This window comes from Heteronotia binoei, chromosome 5 (genome assembly GCF_032191835.1).
Source record: "Heteronotia binoei isolate CCM8104 ecotype False Entrance Well chromosome 5, APGP_CSIRO_Hbin_v1, whole genome shotgun sequence".
In the NCBI taxonomy this organism is placed as follows: Eukaryota; Metazoa; Chordata; class Lepidosauria; order Squamata; family Gekkonidae; genus Heteronotia; species Heteronotia binoei.
The window spans coordinates 13,412,200-13,433,575 of record NC_083227.1 but is presented as its reverse complement, the minus strand read 5'-3'; the positions used below and the strand labels follow the sequence as shown (position 1 = coordinate 13,433,575).

Sequence of the window (21,376 nt, the reverse complement as noted above, 5' to 3'; positions counted from 1 at the left end):
CACCCACCTCACAGAGTGTCTGTTGTGGGGGAGGAAGGGAAAGAAGATTGTAGGCCATTCTGAGCCTCTATCCTTGAAAGGGTAGCTGCTGTGAGAGCCCTCTCCAGCCCCACCCACCTCACAGGGTGTCTGTTGTGGGGGAAGGAGATAAAGGAGAGTGTAAGCCGCTCTGAGTCTCTGTCCTTGAAAGGGCAGCTGCTGTGAGAGCCCTCTCCAGCCCCACCCACCTCACAGAGTGTCTGTTGTGGGGGAGGAAGGGAAAGGAGATTGTAGGCCGCTCTGAGCCTCTGTCCTTGAAAGGGCAGCTGCTGTGAGAGCCCTCTCCAGCCCCACCCACCTCACAGGGTGTCTGTTGTGGGGGAGGAAGGGAAAGAAGATTGTAGGCCACTCTGAGCCTCTGTCCTTGAAAGGGTAGCTGCTGTGAGAGCCCTCTCCAGCCCCACCCACCTCACAGGGTGTCTGTTGTGGGGGAGGAAGGGAAAGGAGATTGTAGGCCGCTCTGAGCCTGTCCTTGAAAGGGCAGCTGCTGTGAGAGCCCTCAGATGGTGGCCTAATCCCACATGGTTTCTCTTATGTTCTTATGTGACACAGAGTGTTGGACTGGATGGGCCATTGGCCTGATCCAACATGGCTTCTCTTATGGATGCTCGTTGCCTCATCCGAAAGCCTGGCGGAACAGCTCCATTTTACAGGCCCTATGAAAGGCTAACAAGCCAGAAAAGGCCCGGATCTCCATAGGGAGCTGATTCTACCAGGTCGGGACCAGGACCGAATTGAAATACATTTTAGTTATTAAAGGAAAATAACCCACCGATTCATCACGATAATACAGCAAAATTTTATTAAGCCTAGTCTACAAAGCACAAGAGGCACTTTAGTTCTGATCCGCCAGGGCAATTCTCACTTGTTGCCTGAGCGTATGAAGGTTTGTGATGTTTGGTGGTGTAGCTCCATTTTGATTTTTCATTGTGTGCTGTCTGTGTCTCTCCTTCCCCCCAGAGAGAAACCTCTCTTCACAGCCAAGGGAATAAAGGCCTCTTTTCACAGATGGAGGAGACTCAGTGGAAGGGGCAGGAGATGGAAGAGCAGGACCCAGGAGGACCTGGAACTGGCAAGACAGCAAGCAAAAGCCCCTTTCTCCTCCAGGCTGGGAGTGGTGTTGCATTCTGGGAAAGAGCTGTGCCAGAGACCCTGGCTGAGGACACCATGACCTCGGATGTACATTGTCGACTCTTCCGGCAGTTCCGCTACCATTGGGCTGATGGGCCCCGAGAGGTTTGCAGCCAGCTCCATGGACTTTGCAACCAGTGGCTGAAGCCAGAGAGGCACACCAAGAAGCAGATCCTGGACCTGGTGATCCTGGAGCAGTTCCTGACTCTCCTGCCCCAGGAAATGCAGTGCTGGGTCAGAGGATGTGGGCCGGAGACCAGTTCCCAGGCAGTGGCCCTGGCCGAAGGTTTCCTCCTGAGTCAGGCAGAGGAGAAGAGGCAGGCAGAACAGGTGAGGGGGATTTCCTCCCAATATGTCCAATTCAAGTAACAATATCTGGCCTTATCCATCTAAAACGTCCTTGAGAGAGACTTGTCCAAGTGTTAAGCATCCTAAAGGGAGATTTTAGAGCCTCCTTCAGCTGCCTTTTCTACTAGAGAATTTCTGATTCCTCCAGATAACTCAAAAGGTGCAGAGTCTGGGACTGGGGCAGGATCTATTCCTTGGTCTGTTCCGTTCCATTTCTCACCCATCTCATTCACTGCTCTCTGACCTTGATAGGCCAGGTCAACTGAGTCTCCTCAGATCTCAGCTACTAAGCAGGATCAGTCTTGGCTGGTAGTGGGATGGGCGACCTCCGAGGAATACCAGAGCCATGATGCAGCGGCCAGCAATAGCAAACCACGTCTGAAATGTCTGTGGCCTTAAAAACAGGCCAAGCTCTCCATCTAGTGGTGCATCTACAACTTCTGGTTGCTAGGCCATCTTTCGTTTTAATATTTTTAATAATTTTTGATGTAAACAAGTAAATATCAATATGTGTATACGATTAATTAATCTTATGGAAACAAGTTTAAAAAAAAACAAGCACAAATACTTATATACATACAATTTTTTAAAAAAATGGAAAGATTTGAAGCTCCATAGAAGTATCCAGACACACAGACCATTTTCTATTCAAGGAGAGAGGTCAATTTTGCTAGACAATCTTGAGATCTCCTGCCTATACTATTCACAGTACCATACATTAATTACACATGCCATTCTCAGGGGTGTCAAACATGCAGCCCTGGGGCTGAATCAGGACTTCAGAGGGCTCCTGTCATGACCCCGAGAAACTGGCTGTCATCTGCTTCCTTCTCCCTCTCTCTTGCTTCCTTCTGCATCACAGCTTGCTTTGCCAGGATTGCTGCATCGCACAGGAGTTACAGAGCAAAACCTCTATTTTCTCCATTGGCTGAGGCTCTTCTCTTGGGGAGGAAGGGGGGGGGAACAGCTTTCTTGGCCAGGCTCTCTCGATCACACAGCAGAGCTACTGACCCAAGCCTCTCTTTGTTCTATTGGCTGAGGCCCCTCTCCTTCCTTGTCTTCTGGGGAAGGAAGGAAAGAGCCAGAGCTTCCTTTGCCCAGTTCCCTGGATCATGCGGGAGAGATGCAAAGAAAGCACCTTTCAGACCAATGAGTGCTAATGTTTTAAGCATGTTTTAAGTTTTTTACATCTTTAATTGTGTTTGTCTGTGTCCTTTATAAAGTTTATATCTCTGCTACCTGGCATTACATTTTATGACACTCATGGCCAGGCCCGATAAGGTCTCATTTATGTCAGATGTGGCCCTCATAACAAATGAGTTCGACACCCCTGCACATTAATTTATTAGTTCCCCTTCCTGCTTTTTCAGATGTGGGGACCACCCCTGAAGTTAGAAGCAACATTCCCTGTGGCAGAAGGAGCTTCTTTGGAGCAGAGGGAGAGAGTGCAGGCCCAAGGATGTGCCCAAGATGCCCCATCCTTTGGTAAGGACTCTTTGGTAAGAGTCTACACAGTTTAGTGTAGTGGTTAAGTGTGCCGACTCTTATCTGGGAGAACCGGGTTTGATTCCCCACTCCTCCACTTGCACCTGCTGGAATGGCCTTGGGTCAGCCATGGCTCTGGCAGAGGTTGTCCTTGAAAGGGCAGCTGCTGTGAGAGTCCTCTCAGCCCCACCCACCTCACAGGGTGTCTGTTGTGGGGGAGGAAGGGAAAGGAGATTGTAGGCCGCTCTGAGCCTCTGTCCTTGAAAGGGCAGCTGCTGGGAGAGCCCTCTCTGTCCCACCCACCTCGCAGGGTGTCTGTTGTGGTTGGGGGGAGAAGATACAGGCAATTGTAAACCGCTCTGAGTCTCTGATTCAGACCGAAGGGCGGGATATAAATCTGCAATTCTTCTTCTTCCTGAGCTTCATTATTAGTTGCAATTCAGCAGTCTGTTTAATCTCCCTTTGGAATTCCTTTGTAAGAGGACTGCTTCTCTTAGGTTAGCAACGGAATGTCCCGGAAGGTTAAAATGTTCCTCTACTGAGAGAAGGGTGGGATATAAATCTGCAGTCTCCTTGTTCTTTCTTCCTTGATACAATCGGGTCACCTACTGCATTTGACAGGTAGAGAATTCAGGTTTTGGGGGGAGAATTAAACTCTTCTTCACACAACACAGAGTTAATATGCAGAACTCAATGTCCACTAATTGTGGACACTAATGTCCACTAATTGGGCTCTGCAGGCTATGGCAACTTGGTTAAGGCAGAGTGTGCTGAAACTGAATCCAGCGAAGACAGAAGTCCTTTGCCTAGATCGGGGCGCCCGGGGAGGAGAAATACCTCTCCCGGTCTTCGACGGGGCGCCGCTGAAAGCGGCGTGCCGGGTCAGGAGCCTGGGAGTTTTACTGGAGCCTTCACTATCAATGGAGGCCCAGATTGCAGCCACTGCCAAGTCAGCCTTTTTCCATCTGAGGCGGGCAAAGCAGCTGGCCCCCTTCCTAGAGCACCAAGATCTGGCAACGGTGATTCATGCAACGGTCACCTCGAGATTGGATTACTGTAATGCCCTCTACATGGGGCTGCCTCTGTACCGAATCCAGAAGCTGCAGCTAGTGCAGAATGCGGCGGCTAGATTGCTGTTGGGGCTCCCAATGTGGGGTCACATACAGCCTGGGCTGCGCGAACTGCACTGGCTGCCAGTTGTATACCGGATTCGTTACAAAGTGCTGGTTATTACCTTTAAAGCCCTATATGGTCGAGGACCTGCCTACCTTAGGGACCGTCTCTCCCCATATGAACCCCAGAGAGCACTGAGGTCAGCCGGGAAAAACCTGCTGAACATTCCCGGGCCGAAAGAGGTGAAGTTGCAGACCACCTGCAACCGAGTTTTCTCTGCTATGGCTCCACGCCTATGGAACCAACTTCCAGAGGAAATGCGGGCCCTGTGGGACCTTGAACAGTTCCGCAGGGCCTGCAAGACTACCCTCTTTCAATTGGCCTTCACGGATTAAGAGGGAAACTGTTAAAGAACTCGCCATCATAAACATAAATGTAATTATAGCACTAGTATATTTCATTAATTTTATTAATTTTAGATTTTAATCAGAATTTTAATTAAACTGTCAATGTAGTTTTATTTAATATTGTATGACCAATGTATGAAATGATGCTGTTAGCCGCCCTGAGCCTGCTTCGGCGGGGAGGGCGGGATACAAATAAAAGTTGTTGTTGTAATTGAACAAATTTGTGGAAGGTGTTTCCTCACATTAATTAAAGTGTTCAGAACTCACCCTCCTTCCATGAGGCATATAAATCTCAGCAAAGCTATCCCACCCAGTGAATAAAGCAAACCTCCACTTTCTGGGGCAGCGGAGCTCTGAAACGCACTTTTTGAGCACCAGTGACAGTGGGGAAATTTGCCTTTTGTGCCTGCGCTTTGTGGGGTGCAGAATGGTAAAGCAGCAGTACTGCAGTACTGTGATCTGAACTCTCTGCTCACGACCTGAACTCGATCCCCGGCGGAAGCTGGGTTCAGGTAGCCGGCTCCAGGTTGACTCAGCCTTCCATCCTTCCGAGGTTGGTCAAATAAGCTTGCTGGGGGGAATTTGTAAAAGACTGGGGAAGGCAATGGCAAACCACCCCGTAAAAAGTCTGCCATGAAAATGTTGTGAAAGCAACGTCGGAAACGACTGGTGCTTGCACAGGGGAATTTGCCTTTCCTTTCTGGGGCATCTGGGGGACCATTGAGGGAAACAGGATGCTGGAATAGGGATGGCGGACTTTGGACTGGCACTGTCCAGGAATTTAAGGGAGGGATTTTGGAAGGGGCTTGGAACAGATGTGGTGTCATGTTAATGTTGTGTCTTGCTGAAAACCTGGGGTTTTTTAAATGTATTTTTTAGTTTAAACAAACAAAAACAAAAAAACAACGATATACCACAAATAATAAAGGTATTTGGATTGGATTGGATATACAACAAATGCAGTCAAATATTCACAAACTCTTAACCCTTTAAATTCCCCCTCCCCCCCACTTTGGGGGTGGAGCTGGGAGACAGGAATTGTGTCACAGAGACAGGGGAAGGAAGAAAGGAAAACGGAGCTCAGGCTTTGCAGCCTGTGTCAGTCTTCAAGGCTAGCTTTTCTCAGCACAACACAGAGATGGGGGAAGGAAGGAAGCAGAGCAGAGCTCATGCTTTGCTGGGGGCAGGGCTATCTTTGGCTTTTCTTGTGACCTGGTAGTGAGACTTCCGTGGCCCGGTGCCAGGTTGTGACCCTGCAAATGGGAAACACTGCCCTAGAGCAAACTAATTTATGCAGCAGCTCAGAACTTTAATACCAGTAGCTGACAAAGTGGGATTTTTACTCACAAGACTCCACAGCTTGGAGCGAACATTGGTCAGCAGCATTTGTAGTCCCTGAGGCTCATAGGTACTTGATGTTTCTCTTCTATCTCTCCCAGAATTTAGGAAAAAGTGTTTAAAAATGTGTTGAGTGTACACAGGGCAAAACTTCACACCCTTGGAAAAGGGGTGCATGAAGCAGGGAACGGACAAAGTGGAATAGAAAGTCATGGAAAACACCAAACTTTGTGTCATTAACAGGCAGTCAAGAGATGTTTTTGAACCATCATCTTTTCAGAAGGATGGAAAAGGCTGTGCCTCCAGTCCAGGTAAAGAATTTGAGAAGGGGACAGCTTTGGTCCCCCCCCCCTTTATCAGGGGGCCTTTTTCTCTTGCAGTTTCTATAAGGTGCGTGGCCGAGAGAGATTCCCTCTACCCGTGCCAAGACATACATCTGTACCCACCCAAACGACTCCCTTCCAGTGCCCAATCATTGCCTGTCGCGATAAATTGAAAAATTGCATTAAATTAAATCTCTGATGAAGGAATCTGCTGTTTCTTTCAGGGTCTGTTTTCCTTTGAGGAGGTGGCTGTGAATTTCACTGTAGCAGAGTGGGCCCTGCTGGATCCAGACCAAAGAGCTCTCTACTGGGAAGTCATGCTGGAGAACTATGGGAGCGTGGCCTCTCTGGGTAAGGATCTTTCAGAAGCGCCAAGCGGGCGATGTGGTGCCATTGTGATGAAGCATGTGTCAAAATACTGAACAGCGATACAGCATTTGGACTCCTGTCTCGCTCCCTGCCTAGATATAACTGAGGCCAGTGTTGGGGCCATCACTCAAGCCAGTGAAAGAGTCCTGTCTTGAGGCAAAGCTGAACGGCCCTCAGAAAGACACTGGAAGGGGCCAGATCTTCGTTTCCTTAAAACACAACCTTCCCGCGGATGGGATTAAAAAAAAATCTGCTTTCACTGTGATCTGGAAATGATCTGTTCCCCCCAAATACTGTTTGGGGTTTGAGGTTTGAGAATTTTTATTCTTGCCTGGATTTCTGTCCTTCCCCAAGTAGGAATTAATCTTTCTTTCTTTCTTTCTTTCTTTCTTTCTTTCTTTCTTTCTTTCTTTCTTTCTTTCTTTCTTTCTTTCTTTCTTTCTTTCTTTCTTTCTTTCTTTCTTTCTTTCTTTCTTTCTTTCTTTCTTTCTTTCTTTCTTTCTTTCTTTCTTTCTTTCTTTCTTTCTTTCTTTCTTCCTTCCTTCCTTCCTTCCTTCCTTCCTTCCTTCCTTTCTTTCTTTCTTCCCTCTTTCCCTCTTTCTCTCTTTCCCTCTCTCTCTTTCTCTCTCTCTCTCTTTCTCTCTCTCTTTCTCTCTTTCTCTCTCTCTTTCTCTCTCTCTTTCTCTCTCTCTTTCTCTCTCTGTATGTATGTATGTGTGAAAGAAGCCAGAATTATAACAGAGACATTGGTGGAAACAGACAGCAGCCCTGCATCCAAAGAAAAGCTGGAGAGTTCCTCAAAAGGAACTCAAGAGAGAATTTCCTTCCCAAGTGGGCTGGCTGAGAGTGAGTATCCTTCACGGTTATGTTAAGGGAAGAGGAAGGAATACCCATGTGATTTTTTTGCTTCAGTACTGAGCTACTCTTAGTTTGGTGGAATTATAAAGCCCACTGGGCAAGACCAGGAAGGAGGCCTTCTGAGGCCTGGAATCTGGAGGTTTGGAAGCTTCTTCTGGGCAAAAGCTCAACTGTGGCTCTTGAAAGGCTGTGATATCTGTGGCAGATTCGGCCTGCGTCATGTGGCAGGTCCCAGCTCTGCCTACCCCTTCCTGAAGCAGCCGTTCCACTCCACTGCCTCTGGATATTGCTGCCACCACTCTCCCTGACTTGGGATCTGGTTAGGTGAGACAGCCTCCTAACCTCCCTCTTATGTCACTAGGAATCTGCCTCAGGCCTTCCCAGGGATCTTTGGGGGTCCCCAGGAGAGTTGGCAGCTGACCATTTTGCCACTTTCCTCCACTCTAGGGATCCCCTACCCCACTCTAAATGTTTCCAAATGGTTGGGGAAAGTATGTGGTACAGAGGGACTCAATGTCTTAACAGTCAAAAGATTTATTTAAAGCTTAAAAAGGTAAAGGTAGTCCCCTGTGCAAGCACCAGTCGTTTCTGACTCTGGGGTGACGTTGCTTTCACAACATTTTTACGGCAGACTTTTTATGGGGTGGTTTGCCTTTGCCTTCCCAGTCTTTTACACTTTCCCCCCAGCAAGCTGGGTATTCATTTTACCGACCTCGGAAGGATGGAAGGCTACCTGAACCCAGCTTCTGCTGGGATCAAACTTAGGTCGTGAGCAGAGCTTAGGACTGCAGTACTGCAGCTTTACCACTCTGCGCCACGGGGCTCTTCTTATTTAAAGATTGCAACTATATAAAGGCAAAGGTAATCCCTTGTGCAAGCACCAGTCATTTCCGACTCTGGGATAATGTTGCTTTTTTTTTTTTTTAAAGGAAATTAAGATTTTTATTAAACCACAAAGTAAGGGGATTACATCAATTACGATTATAGAGATAGCAAAATCCAAAGAATGCAGAAGGGTTACAAATTATATAAAAGTTACAGAATATACAGATATTATAAAGTACAAAGCAGGTAAAATAAAACATTTGTTGGCACGTGAAGTTAATGCAGTAATACCACTTAAATAATAACCACTCAATTTGTTAGTCAAACCTAGGTTCAAAAAAAATAATAGTTCTTTATAGAAGGCATATTTTGGGATAGTGTCTTGTTCACTTCAATACCCAGCAACAGGGAAGCAGATTGCCTGAAAAAAAGTGGGATTCTGTCTTGGAGTTGACACATTTTTTGCAATTTTACCTATTAAGAAGCATTCCAACATTTTGTTGGTGATGTTCATTTCACACTGTTTTCATGGCAGGTGTATTATGAGTAAATGGAAGAATTAAATCAAAGTAGGCAAAAATTCCCCATCTCTCTCCCTGTTTAAACTCATGCCCTAACTAGATGGTATGCTGGGTAGAAACCTTACTTAGTTACAGATGAACTGCCTAGATTTGTTCCCACCTATAAACACTAATAGTTCCCTCCCAGGAAATGGCCTACCCTTCAGCAGCATTCTGGGACAGACCTATTATGGACTTCCTGTCCTCTCTAGCATGCTGCCCACAGATTATGGGTTACACACAGAAAGGGAGGGGAGGAATGAGGCAGGCCAAGACCTGCCTCAAGTTTGACAGTTTCTTTCCATCCAACTCACAGGTAAACACAAACAAAATGGCATTTCTCCACAGTATCCTCAAATACTGGCTATTTAAAATCAGCCAAACTGGGTGAGGCCAAACGGCCATCAGTGTTTTCCTACTGCAGCCTTTGGACCTTACCTTTCCTCTCAGGTGGCTAATGCTGTCTCTGTTTATTCCAGAGGAAGACGATCAAAGTAATGAAGAGGGTGAGGAACTTCATCCACAATTACCAGATAAATTTAGTAATGAAGACTTAACAGGAAACGCTAGAAATCGAGGCATACCTAAGGAAAAGAAAGGCAACTATCTGGATGATAAGAGAAGTGGACAAAACCAAAATGTACATTTTCTGAAGCACAGTATATTAAAGACAAGTAAATCGATTCAGTGTGGAAAGCACTTCAAATATAGATCACAGCTTCTTGTGAACCGAAGAATACTAAGAGGAGAGAAACCTTTTGAATGCTTAGACTGTGGAAAGAAATTCAGTCAGAATGGCAATCTTAAAGTGCATAAAAGAACCCATACTGGGGAGAAACCTTTTGAATGCTCAGCGTGTGGGAAAAGATTCGGTCAGAATAACGGTCTTCAGTATCATAAAAGAACCCACACAGGGGAGAAACCTTATGAATGCTTAGAGTGTGGAAAGAGATTCACTCATAGTGGCACTCTTAAAGTACATAAAAGAATCCACACAGGGGAGAAACCATTTCAATGCTCAGAGTGTGGGAAGAGATTCAGTAAAAATCGCAATCTTCAATATCATCAAAGAACTCACACAGGGGACAAATCTTTTGATAATTCAGAGAGTGCAAAGAGATTCAGTCAGCGTAGCCATCTTCAAGACCATAAAAGAACCCACACAAAGGAAAAACCTTTTGAATGCTCAGAGTGTGGCAAGAGATTCAGTACACGTAACCATCTTCAAGTGCATCAAAGAAACCACACAGGGGAGAAACCATTTGAATGCTCAGAGTGCGGAAAGAGATTCACTACGCATAGCCATCTTCAGTATCATCAAAGAACCCACACAGGGGAGAAACCATTTGAATGTTTGGAGTGTGGAAAGAGATTCACTCAAAGTAGCCATCTTCAAGACCATAAAAGAACCCACACAAAGGAAAAACCTTTTGAATGCTCAGAGTGTGGAAAGAGATTTCGTATGAGAATTAATCTTCAACGGCATCAAAGAACCCACACAGGGGAGAAACCATTTGAATGCTCAGAGTGTGGGAAAAGATTCTGTACGAATGGCAGTTTTAAACTACATAAAAGAACCCACACAGGGGAGAAACCATTTGAATGCTCAGAGTGTGGAAAGAGATTCAGAGCGAGTTGCTATCTTCAGCTGCATAAAAGAACCCACACAGGGGAGAAACCATTTGAATGTTCAGAGTGTGGAAAGAGATTCACTCAGAGTAGTCATCTTCAAGAGCATAAAAGAACCCACACAAGAGAGAAACCTTTTGAGTGTTCAGAGTGCGGAAAGGGATTCATTACAAGTCGCTATCTTCAGCTGCATAAAAGAACCCACACAGGGGAGAAACCATTTGAATGCTCAGAGTGTGGAAAGGGATTCAGTCGGAGTGGCAGTCTTCAGCGGCATAAAAGGACCCACACAGGGGAGAAACCTTTTGCATGCTCAGAGTGTGGAAAGAGATTCAGTCAGAGTAGCAGTCTTCAAGATCATAAAAGAACCCACACAGGGGAGAAACCTTTTGAATGCTCACAGTGTGGAAAGAGATTCAATCAGAGTAGCAGTCTTCAAGAGCATAAAAAAACCCACACAAAGGAGAAACCTTTTGAATGCTCAGAGTGTGGAAAGAGATTCAGTTATAGTGGTAGTCTTCAAAAGCATAAAAGAATCCACACAGGGGAGAAACCTTTTAAATGTTCCGAGTGTGGAAAGAGATTCAATCAGAGTAGCCATCTTCAAGCGCATACAAAAACCCACACAAAGGAGAGACAGTTTAACTGTTCATGGTGTGGAAAGAGATTTAGTAGGAGACGCTATCTTCAACTGCATGAAGGAACCCACACAGAGGAGAAACTGTATGAATGCTCTTAGTGTGGAAAGGGATTCAGTTAGAGTGGCAGGCTTAAACAGCATAAAAAAACCCCACACAGTGGAGAAAGCAATTGAATGCTTTGTTTGGAAAAAAGATTCCGTAGGAGTGGCCATCTTCAATACCATCAAAGAATTCACAGAGAGGACAATGTGCTTGAATGTTGAAGTGTGGGAAGAGGTTGAGCTGCAGTAGCATTTTTAAAAATATCTAAGAACCCACCCAAGGAGAAACCATCTTACCGCTTAGCCTGTGAAACAAGCACTTTTATTTCACAGCTGAAAGACAACCAGAGACTACATAAAGCATCAAAACGATATCAACTCGTCTCAATATCTTTAATTTACACAGAAACTTTACCCTAACCAGGCTCAACATTAGGAAGAACTTCCTGAGCGTTAGACTGGTTCCTTGGTGGAACAGGCTTCCTCGGGAGGTGGTGGGCACTCCTTCCTTGGAGGTTTTTAAACAGAGGCTAGATGGCCATCTGACAGCAATGAGGATCCTGTGAATTTAGGGGGAGGTTAGTTGTGAGTTTCCTGCATTGTGCAGGGGGTTGGACTAGATGACCCTGGAGTTCCCTTCCAACTCTAGGATTCTATGAAATTGGGCTCTCTTTCCTTGGAGGTTTTTCAACAGAGGCTAGATGGCCATCTGACAGCAATGAGGATCCTGTGAATTTAGTGGGTGGTATTTGTGAATTTCCTGCATTGTGCAGGGGGTTGGACTAGATGACCCTGGAGGTTCCTTCCAACTCTTATGAGTCTAAGAAATGTTGTAAATGCAAAAACTGTAGAAGGAGCTTTAGCCATGTTTGAAGTTATCAAATAGATTCCAGATGGAAGAAAGCAAGGATAGGCTTTGCTATCTGAAGTAGATTCAAGATCAGCTCTCACTTCCTGTAGAATGGAGGATTAATTCCACACCAGAGAGGAACCTCATAAATGCTCGGTATGTGGCAAAGGCTTGAAGCACAGATCTGACTTCATAGAATCATAGAGTTGGAAGGGGCCTCTAGGGACTTCATACATAGTTCATGTTCCTCAGGGAATCCAGTGGCTATTAGCCACAGTATATATATATATTTGTGTGTGTGTGTGTGTATATGTGTGTGTGTATGTATGTGTGTGTATATATACACACACACGCATATATTGGCCACTGTGTGACACGGAGTGTTGGACTGGATGGGCCATTGGCCTGATCCAACAGGGTTTCTCTTATGTGACACAGAGTGTTGGACTGGGTGGGCCACTGGCCTGATCCAACATGGCTTCTCTTATGTTCTTATGTTAATCCATACGAGGGTAAAACTTGTATGTAACACTATGTGAAACTTGCTACTTCAGATTATCTACCAGTCTAACTTTTTCTGATGTCTAAAAAAGTGGCAAAAACATTTCCTTTCCCAAATCCTGTGAAGAAATAGACTGGTTGAGAATAAGTGATATCTACAGCATATACCTATTCTGGCCAACTGGCATCCTTAATTTATAGACAGTTTTATCTGACAAGCAGTTTTAGAAAGGCATTTCTGAAGGGGAGGGTGGGATATAAATTTGATATAATAATAATTTTAAAAACCTCTAATCCCTTCCCAGTCCAGCCCACTGTGATGTTTTGGGGGTCTTGCAACTTTGAACCCCACAGTGTTCTGGCAATAGGATTAATGTGGATAGAAAGGGAAAAAAAATTCTGCCCCAGCTCAACAACTCAGTAAATTCTTAGGGGTTAGACTCCCAGCAACAACATTCAGTATTGTGGAAATTGTCTAGTATTTGTACAGTTGGAAGTTGAGCACTGTGGGACACAAATTCCAAAGGTTTTGCTCCCCACCCACCCCCGGCTTCTCCCACAGAGAATCAGGAAGTAAGATTCCCACCGGTTGCTTATCTGTAAGTGATGATCTTCGAGTAGTTATCTATGCAGTCACACATTTGGGGCTGGCAACATCGGAAGATATCAGAATTCACCTCTTGCATTTTGCTGCTCTTTTCTCCTGTGCTCTGGAGAGCAGGCATCGACTGTGCTTGCATGGAGCTGAGGAGAAAGCGCCCTTCCACTCAGTTCTTCAGACCACTGCTGGTAAATCCCATCAAATGAAAGGCAAATGATCAAGAGATGCCAGCGGCGGGAAAACTGGGTGGGTAGGTGTGACTGCAGAGATGACCGCTTGAAGATCATTATTTACAAGTAAGCCAGGGGTGTGGAACCTTTTTTCTGCCAAGGGCCATATGGATATTTATAACATCATTTGTGGGCTATAAAAAATTATCAACTTAAAAAAACAGTGCTCCGCAGAGGGAGAATGATTCAGGCCAGCAAAATTAATGCAAATAATTGTTTTTCTATTTGAAGTCATGTGAGGAGAGCCTAATCTGGTGCGCGCGCACACACACACACACACACACACACACCGGGCCCGTAGCCCTAGGCAAATGCATAGGTCCAGGACTTTTTTGTAGAAAAAGTCCAGCAGGAACTCAGTAGCATATTAGACCACATCCCCTAATATTACCATATTAGGTCACACACTCATTAGCATATTAGGCCACACCATCTGGGATAATCAAGTGCAAACTGAATGGTGACAGTAACTTTTCCAGTCCCTGCAGCAATTCTGGCCGGCCAGCCAGGCCCCAGGGAGGCTGCCGCACAGTACATCTGGGCCCTATGATCCCTGCCTGGCCCTGGGAGGCTGCTGCACAGCGCAGCTGGGCCCTATGATCCTCGCTGGCCAGCTAGGCCCCAGGAAGGCTGCCACATGGCTTGGTTCGGCCCAGCAATCGCCAAGGGCCACACCAAGTGACCTCGAGGGCCGTATATGGGATGGAGGTTCCCCACCCCTGAAGTAAGCGATCTGATTAGCTTCTTTGTGGTCTCTCTGCAGTCCCACACTTGGGTGATTACTGAGCTGAAGTGGAACAGGATGGAGGGTGCTTCCATGTAGATCAAGAGGAATAACCTCAGAGTACCACTACCTGTTACAGGCCTACCCGAAGACCAGAGATGAAATGAAGGTCAGTGGAGGATGGCCCTCAAAGCCGACTGGCCAAACAAGGTGTGCTGATGAGCTCGGACGTCTGGAGCACAGTGCAACATGAAAGTCGACGGCGGGGACTATGTGGCCACATGACAGTTGTCATCCTTTCGTAGGGCCTGTAAAACGTGTGGCAGCGGACATCCATAGTACATAAAGTCTGGACTCCCTTGCCGGGGTATCCCACCTTCTATCGGGCCTACTGAGATATCATCACTTCCAGCACAGTTTGTATTATTGCCTGATTAGTTGTCTTCCACCTGAAATTGAGTACTTTTAGTTGTTTTTATTGTTTTAACTGTTAAATTTGTGGTTAATTCTTATTGTTCGTTGTTACTTGGTTCAACTTGCTGTAATTTACTCTGGTCTCGCTTGTGGGATAGGGCAGAATAGGGATTAACAACAATAAGTACTTCTTCACCCAAAGGGTGATTAACATGTGGAATTCACTGCCGCAGGAGGTGGTGGCGGCCACAAGCATGGCCAACTTCAAGAGGGGTTTAGATAAAAATATGGAGCAGAGGTCCATCAGTGGCTATTAGCCACAGTGTGTGTGTGTGTGTGTGTGTGTGTATGTGTATATATATATATATATATATATATATATATATATATATATAGTTATAATTTTTTTTGGCCACTGGGTGACACAGAGAGTTGGACTGGATGGGCCATTGGCCTGATCCAACATGGCTTCTCTTTTATTCTTCTGTGACATAGAATGTTGGACTGGATGGGCCATTGGCCTGATCCAACATGGCTTCTCTTATGTTCTTCTGTGACACAGAGTGTTGGACTGGATGGGCCATTGGCCTGATCCAACATGGCTTCTCTTATGTTCTTCTGTGACACAGAGTGTTGGACTGGATGGGCCATTGGCCTGATCCAACAGGGCTTCTCTTATGTTCTTCTGTGACACAGAGTGTTGGACTGGATGGGCCATTGGCCTGATCCAACATGGCTTCTCTTATGTTCTTATGTGACACAGTGTTGGACTGGATGGGCCACTGGCCTGATCCAACATGGCTTCTCTTATGTTCTTCTGTGACACAGAGTGTTGGACTGGATGGGCCATTGGCCTGATCTAACCTGGCTTCTCTTATGTTCTTAAGTAAAAAAAATAAATAAATCCAGGGGTATGCCTGTGAGGAATAGGGTTGCCAATCCCCAGGTGGGGGCAGGGGATCCCCCAGTTTGGAGGCCCTCCCCCCCCCACATCAGGGTCATCAGAAAGCGAGGGGAGATTCCCCACCCCTGGTGTAGTGTTTAGAACATATAGTGAAAGTAATGTAATGTAATTAAACTTGAAATATACAGCACCCCGCAGCAACTAAAAGAAAAAAATGCTGTTTCTTACCTTCCTGCATGAGGGGAGAAAAGGTTCTCTTATACTCTTATCTCCTATTTTGACATATTTATTGATTCAACCATTGTTCCCCTGTAATTGGAGCCATACCGCCGTTGATTGACACTGTACACTTGGCTTGTTCTTGTTTTATTCCAAAATGGCTTCATCATGTTATAAGTTAATTTGCTTTTCAGTCTTTGTCTATGAGTTTGAATGGTTTTCTTCCGTTGTATCTGTAGAAGTGCGCTTGCACACGAAAGCTCATACCTTGAATAAAACTTTGTTGATCTTAAAGGTGTCACTGGACTCTAACCGGCTCAGCTACCCACTGGATCAACCTCCCACAAGTAAGGCGGAGGGGCCCCAAGGGAGGAGAAGGGAAGACTTGATTCCACCTTCTTTGCTGGAATGACCATGAGATGCTACAGCTGAAGCCCAGCAAGCATAGCTTGGGGGTGGGGGTGCATTTTGGTTTGGCTCCATTTTGCTGGCACTTCCTTGCATTTGGGAATCACTTGGGTTGAGCCTCTTTGCAGGGTCTTGGCTGAAGGCTCAGGAGATTGGCTGGAATGGGCAAAGAGTGATGATGAAGGGGGAATGGAGGCTGTCATGTGGTTTGCGCTGTGATTGGGACAGGATTGCCAGCCTCCAGGTAGGTCCTGGAGATCTTCTTGAATACCAATGGACCTGCAGATTGCAGAGATCAGTTCCCTCCTTCCCCTTGCAGCCCTGTGGCGCAGAGTGGTAAAGCTGCAGTACTGCAGTCCAAGCTCTCTGCTCACGACCTGAGTTCGATCCTGGTGGAAGCTGGGTTCAGGTAGCCAGCTTAAGGTTGACTCAGCCGTCCATCCTTCCAAGGTTGGTAAAATGAGGACCCAGCTTGCTGGGGGTAAAGTGTAGATGACTGGAGAAGACAACGGCAAACCACCCCGTAAAAAGCAGAAACGTCAACTGCGGGGTGACATGATAGAGATTTACAAGATTATGCATGGGACAGAGAAGACAGAGAAAGAAGTACTTTTCTCCCTTTCTCACAATACAAGAACTTGTGGACATTCAATTAAATTGCTGAGCAGTCGTGTTAGAACTGATAAAAGGAAGTACTTCACCCAAAGGGTGATTAACGTGTGGAATTCACTGCCACAGGAGGTGGTCACGGCTACAAGCGTAGACAGCTTCAAAATGGATAAGCATATGGAGCAGAGGTCAATCAGTGGCTATTAGCCATAGCTTATTGTTGGAACTCTCTGTCTGGGGCAGTGATGCTCTGTATTCTTGTGCTGGTGGGGAGGGCACAGTGGAAGGGCTTCTAGCCCCACTGGTGGACCTTTTGATGGCACTTGGGTTTTTTGGCCACTGTGTGACACAGAGTGTTGGACAGGATGGGCCATTGGCCTGATCCAACATGGCTGCTCTTACGTTCTTAAGTCTGCCATGAAAAGTCATGATGTGACATCACCCCAGAGTCGGAAATGACTGGTGCTTGCACGGGGGACTACTTTTATCTTTTCCCCCCAGACCCCACCTTCTCCAGGCTCCAACCCCCCAATCTCCAGGAGTTTCCGAACCTGGAGTTGATGGCCCTAGCAGAGGGAAGGGGTCTTCAGAAGTGCCCTGAGGAAGATTAGGGAGGGAATAGATCAAGGTGAGTAGCTGTGTTAATCTATCTGTACCAGGAGAAAAGCACAAGAGTCCAAGAGGGCTTCAAAGACTAACAAAAGATGTGGCAGGGAAGGATCTTTCCTGAGTCACTGCTCACGTCTTCAGATACTGAGGTGCTTGAAGGTGCTGCTGGAGTCTGAAGGGGGAACAGGTCTGACAGCTGCTTGGAGGAAGGTCTGAATTCAGACTTTGCTTTCTTTGGGCCAAGCATTCCCTCTCCAACTAATCTACTTCGCAGGGTGGGTGGTTGAGATGAGGGGCGAGTGCCCTGTGTGGAGCTCTTGGAGGCTGGGACGGTGGCTCAGTGGTAGAGCATCTGCTTGGGAAGCAGAAGGTCCCGGGTTCAGTCCCCGGCATCTCCAAAAAAGGGTCCAGGCAAATAGGTGTGAAAAACCTCAGCTTGAGACCCTGGAGAGCCGCTGCCAGTCTGAGTAGACCAGGCTGACTTTGATGGGTCTGATTCAGTATAAGGCAGCTTCATATGTCCATATATGTCCATATGATGGGTGAGATAGAAATTGCTAACTCTGAGTTGGGAGGGTCCTCAGTGAGGAATAATGCCATAGAGAACACCCTCTAAAGCTGCCGTTTTGTACAGAGGAAGTGATCTCTGTAGTCTGGAGTTAAATTTCAATTCTGAGATAGCACCAGGCCCCACCTGGAGATTGTGCAACAAATAAAGAATCACAGCAGAGAGTGACTGGAGAAAACCCTAAGGTTCCATGATAACCAGCCTCTAAAGTCTGGTGTAGTGGTTAAGTGTGGAGCCAGTTTGGTGTACTGGTTAAGTGTGTGGACTCTTATTTGAGAGAACCACGTTTGATTCCCCACTCATCCACTTGCAGCTGCTGGAATGGCCTTGAGTCAGCCATAGCTCTGTTATCCAGGAGAACCGGGTTTGATTCCCCACTCCTCCACTTGCAGCTGCTGGAATGGCCTTGAGTCAGCCATAGCTCTGTTATCTGGGAGAACCGGGTTTGATTCCCCACTCCTCCACTTGCAGCTGCTGGAATGGTCTTGAGTCAGCCATAGCTCTGTTATCTGGGAGAACCTACAACTGATAGACGAATTAAAATCTAATAAGTCACCAGGTCCGGATGGCATACATCCGAGAGTTCTGAAAGAACTCAAAGTTGAACTTGTGGATCTTCTGACAAAAATATGTAATCTTTCATTGAATTCTGCCTCCGTTCCTAAGGACTGGAAGGTAGAAAATGTCACCCCCATCTTTAAAAAGGGTTCCAGAGGAGATCTGGGAAAGTACAGGCCAGTCAGTCTGACTTCAAGGACAGAATGAGTAGGCACATTGATGAACACGAGTTATTGAGGAAGACTCAGCATGGGCTCTGTAAGGGAAGATCTTGCCTCACTAACCTGTTACATTTCTTTGAGGGGGTGAACAAACATGTGGACAAAAGAGACCCGATAGATATTGTTTACCTTGACTTCCAGAAAGCTTTTGATAAAGTTCCTCATCAAAGGCTCCTTAGTAAGCTCGAGAGTCATGGAGTAAAAGGACAGGTCCTCTTGTGGATCAAAAACTGGCTAATTAATAGGAAGCAGAGAGTGAGTATAAATGGGCAGTATTCGCAGTGGAGGATGGTAAGCAGTGGAGTGCCGCAGGGCTCAATACTGGGTCCCATGCTCTTTAACTTGTTCATAAATGATTTGGAGTTGAGAGTAAGCAGTGAAGTGGCCAAGTTTGCAGATGACACTAAATTGTTCAGGGTGGTGAGAAACAGAGAGGATTGTGAGGCACTCCAAAGGGATCTCTTGAGGCTGGGTGAGTGGGTGTCAACGTGGCAGATGCGGTTCAATGTGGCCAAGTGCAAAATAACGCACATTGGGGCCAAGAATCCCAGCTACAAATACAATGGGTTTTGAACTGGCAGAGACTGACCATGAGAGAGATCTTGGGGTCGTGGTAGATAACTCACTGAAAATGCCAAGACAGTGTGCGATTGCAATAAAAAAAGGCCAACGCCGTGCTGGGAATTATTAGGAAGGGAATTGAAAACAAATCAGCCAGTATCATAATGCCCCTGTATAAATCGATGGTGCAGTCTCATTTGGAATACTGTGTGCAATTCTGGTCACCGCACCTCAAAAAGGATATAGCATTGGGAAAAATGCAGAAAAGCCCAACTAGAATGATTAAAGGTTTGGAACACTTTCCCTATGAAGAAAGGTTAAAACGCTCGGGGCTCTTTAGCTTGGAGAAATGTCGACTGTGTGGTGACATGATAGAAGTTTACAAGATTATGCATGGGATGGAGAAGGTAGAGAAAAAAGTACTTTTCTCCCTTTCTCACAATACAAGAACTCGTGGGCATTCGATGAAATTGCTGAGCAGTCAGGTTAAAACGGATAAAAGGAGGTACTTCTTCACCCAAAGGGTGATTAACATGTGGAATTCACTGCCACAGGAGGTGGTGGCGGCTACAAGCATAGCCAGCTTCAAGAGGGGGTTAGATAAAAATATGGAGCAGAGGTCCATCAGTGGCTATTAGCCACAATGTGTATATATATATATATATGTGTGTGTGTGTGTGTGTGTTTTGGCCACTGTGTGACAGAGTGTTGGACTGGATGGGCCATTGGCCTGATCCAACATGGTTTCTCTTATGTTCTTATATTAACCGAGTTTGATTCTCCACTCCTCCACTTGCAGCTGCTGGAATGGTCTTGAGTCAGCCATAGCTCTGTTATCTGGGAGAACCGGGTTTGATTCCCCACTCCTCCACTTGCAGCTGCTGGAATGGCCTTGGGTCAGCCATAGCTCTGTCAGAGGTTGTCCTGGAAAGCGCAGCTGCTGTGAGAGCCCTCTCAGCCCCACCCACTTCACAGGGTGTCTGTTGTGGGGGAGGAAGGGAGATTGTAGGCCGCTCTGAGCCTCTGTCCTTGAAAGGGCAGCTGCTGTGAGAGCCCTCTCCAGCCCCACCCACCTCACAGGGTGTCTGTTGTGGGGGAGGAAGGGAGATTGTAGGCCGCTCTGAGCCTCTGTCCTTGAAAGGGCAGCTGCTGAGAGCCCTCTCAGCCCCACCCACCTCACAGGGTGTCTGTTGTGAGAGGAGCACCAGTAGGGCAGTAGGGGGGAGACAAACTGATTGATAAATAGACCAACTGTCCTCTGGGGTCATCCTTCCTGAGCTAAGACAAAAATGTGTGAGCTGGAGACCAACTGATCAATAAATAAACCAATAAACCCCAGAATATATGCATGTCAATATTTTTTTTCCTAACATAGCAATGTTTAGGAGGCATGAATTTCTGTCTTTCCAGTGCACTTGGGTATTTGTGCCTATGGATCTGCAAAGGGGTGGTGATATTCTGAATTAATATAGAGGAAAAGGAAAACACTTCTTTACCCAGAAAGGGATTGAATTTTGGAATTCACTGCTGGAGGATTTAGTGGTGGCCACAGGAATAAATTATTTTAAAGGGGGATTAGACAAATTTCATGGTGGAGAAGTCTATCAGTGGCTACTAGCTACAGTGACTAGAGGACGTCTACATTCAGATGCAACAATCATCTGGATCCTAATGCCAGGAGGCAACATTGGGGGAAGACCTTGGCTTCTTTTCATTGCTGGTTGGCCACTGCGTGAGACAGGATGCTGGGATAGATGGACCTCTGGTCTGATCCAACAGGGCTTTTCTTATGTTGTCATGAAGGCCTCAGCTCTCTGCCCTGTTGTTGGCCCTCCAGAGGAACTGGTTGGCCACTGTGTGAGACAGGATGCTGGGCTAGATGGACCACTGGTCTGATCAAGTAGGGCTCTTCATATGTTGTTATGAAGGCCTCAGTCTCTCTGCCCTGTTGTTGGCCCTCCAGAGGAACTGGTTGGGGCCACTGCGTGAGACAGGATGCTGGACTCGATGGACCATTGGTCTGATTCAGCAGGGCTATTTTTATGTTCGTTAGATCCTTTTCGTATATACTACTGTCAAGACAAATCTCCCCCAACCAGTGTTCCCTCTGAGTTAGCGTGAGCTGGATCACAGATTTTTTGCCTCCAGCTCACACATTCTTGTCTTAGCTCAGAAAGGCTGACCCCAGAGCACAGTAATTTATGCAGTAATTAATGCCAATAGCTCACAATTTTAGTACCAGTAGCTCACAAAGTAGAATCTTTGCTCACAAGACTCTGCAGCTTAGAGGGA

The 21,376-nt window shown here is 46.3% G+C and overlaps 1 protein-coding gene across 1 annotated transcript; it reads left to right on the top strand.

The window, feature by feature from the left end:
- Positions 1 to 9,253: 9,253 nt before the first annotated feature.
- Positions 9,254 to 11,164, top strand: LOC132570946 (gastrula zinc finger protein XlCGF26.1-like). Its single transcript, XM_060237581.1, has one exon. It carries the CDS (start codon positions 9,254 to 9,256, stop codon positions 11,162 to 11,164), a length of 1,911 nt encoding a protein of 636 aa, XP_060093564.1.
- The last annotated feature ends 10,212 nt before the right edge of the window (positions 11,165 to 21,376 follow it).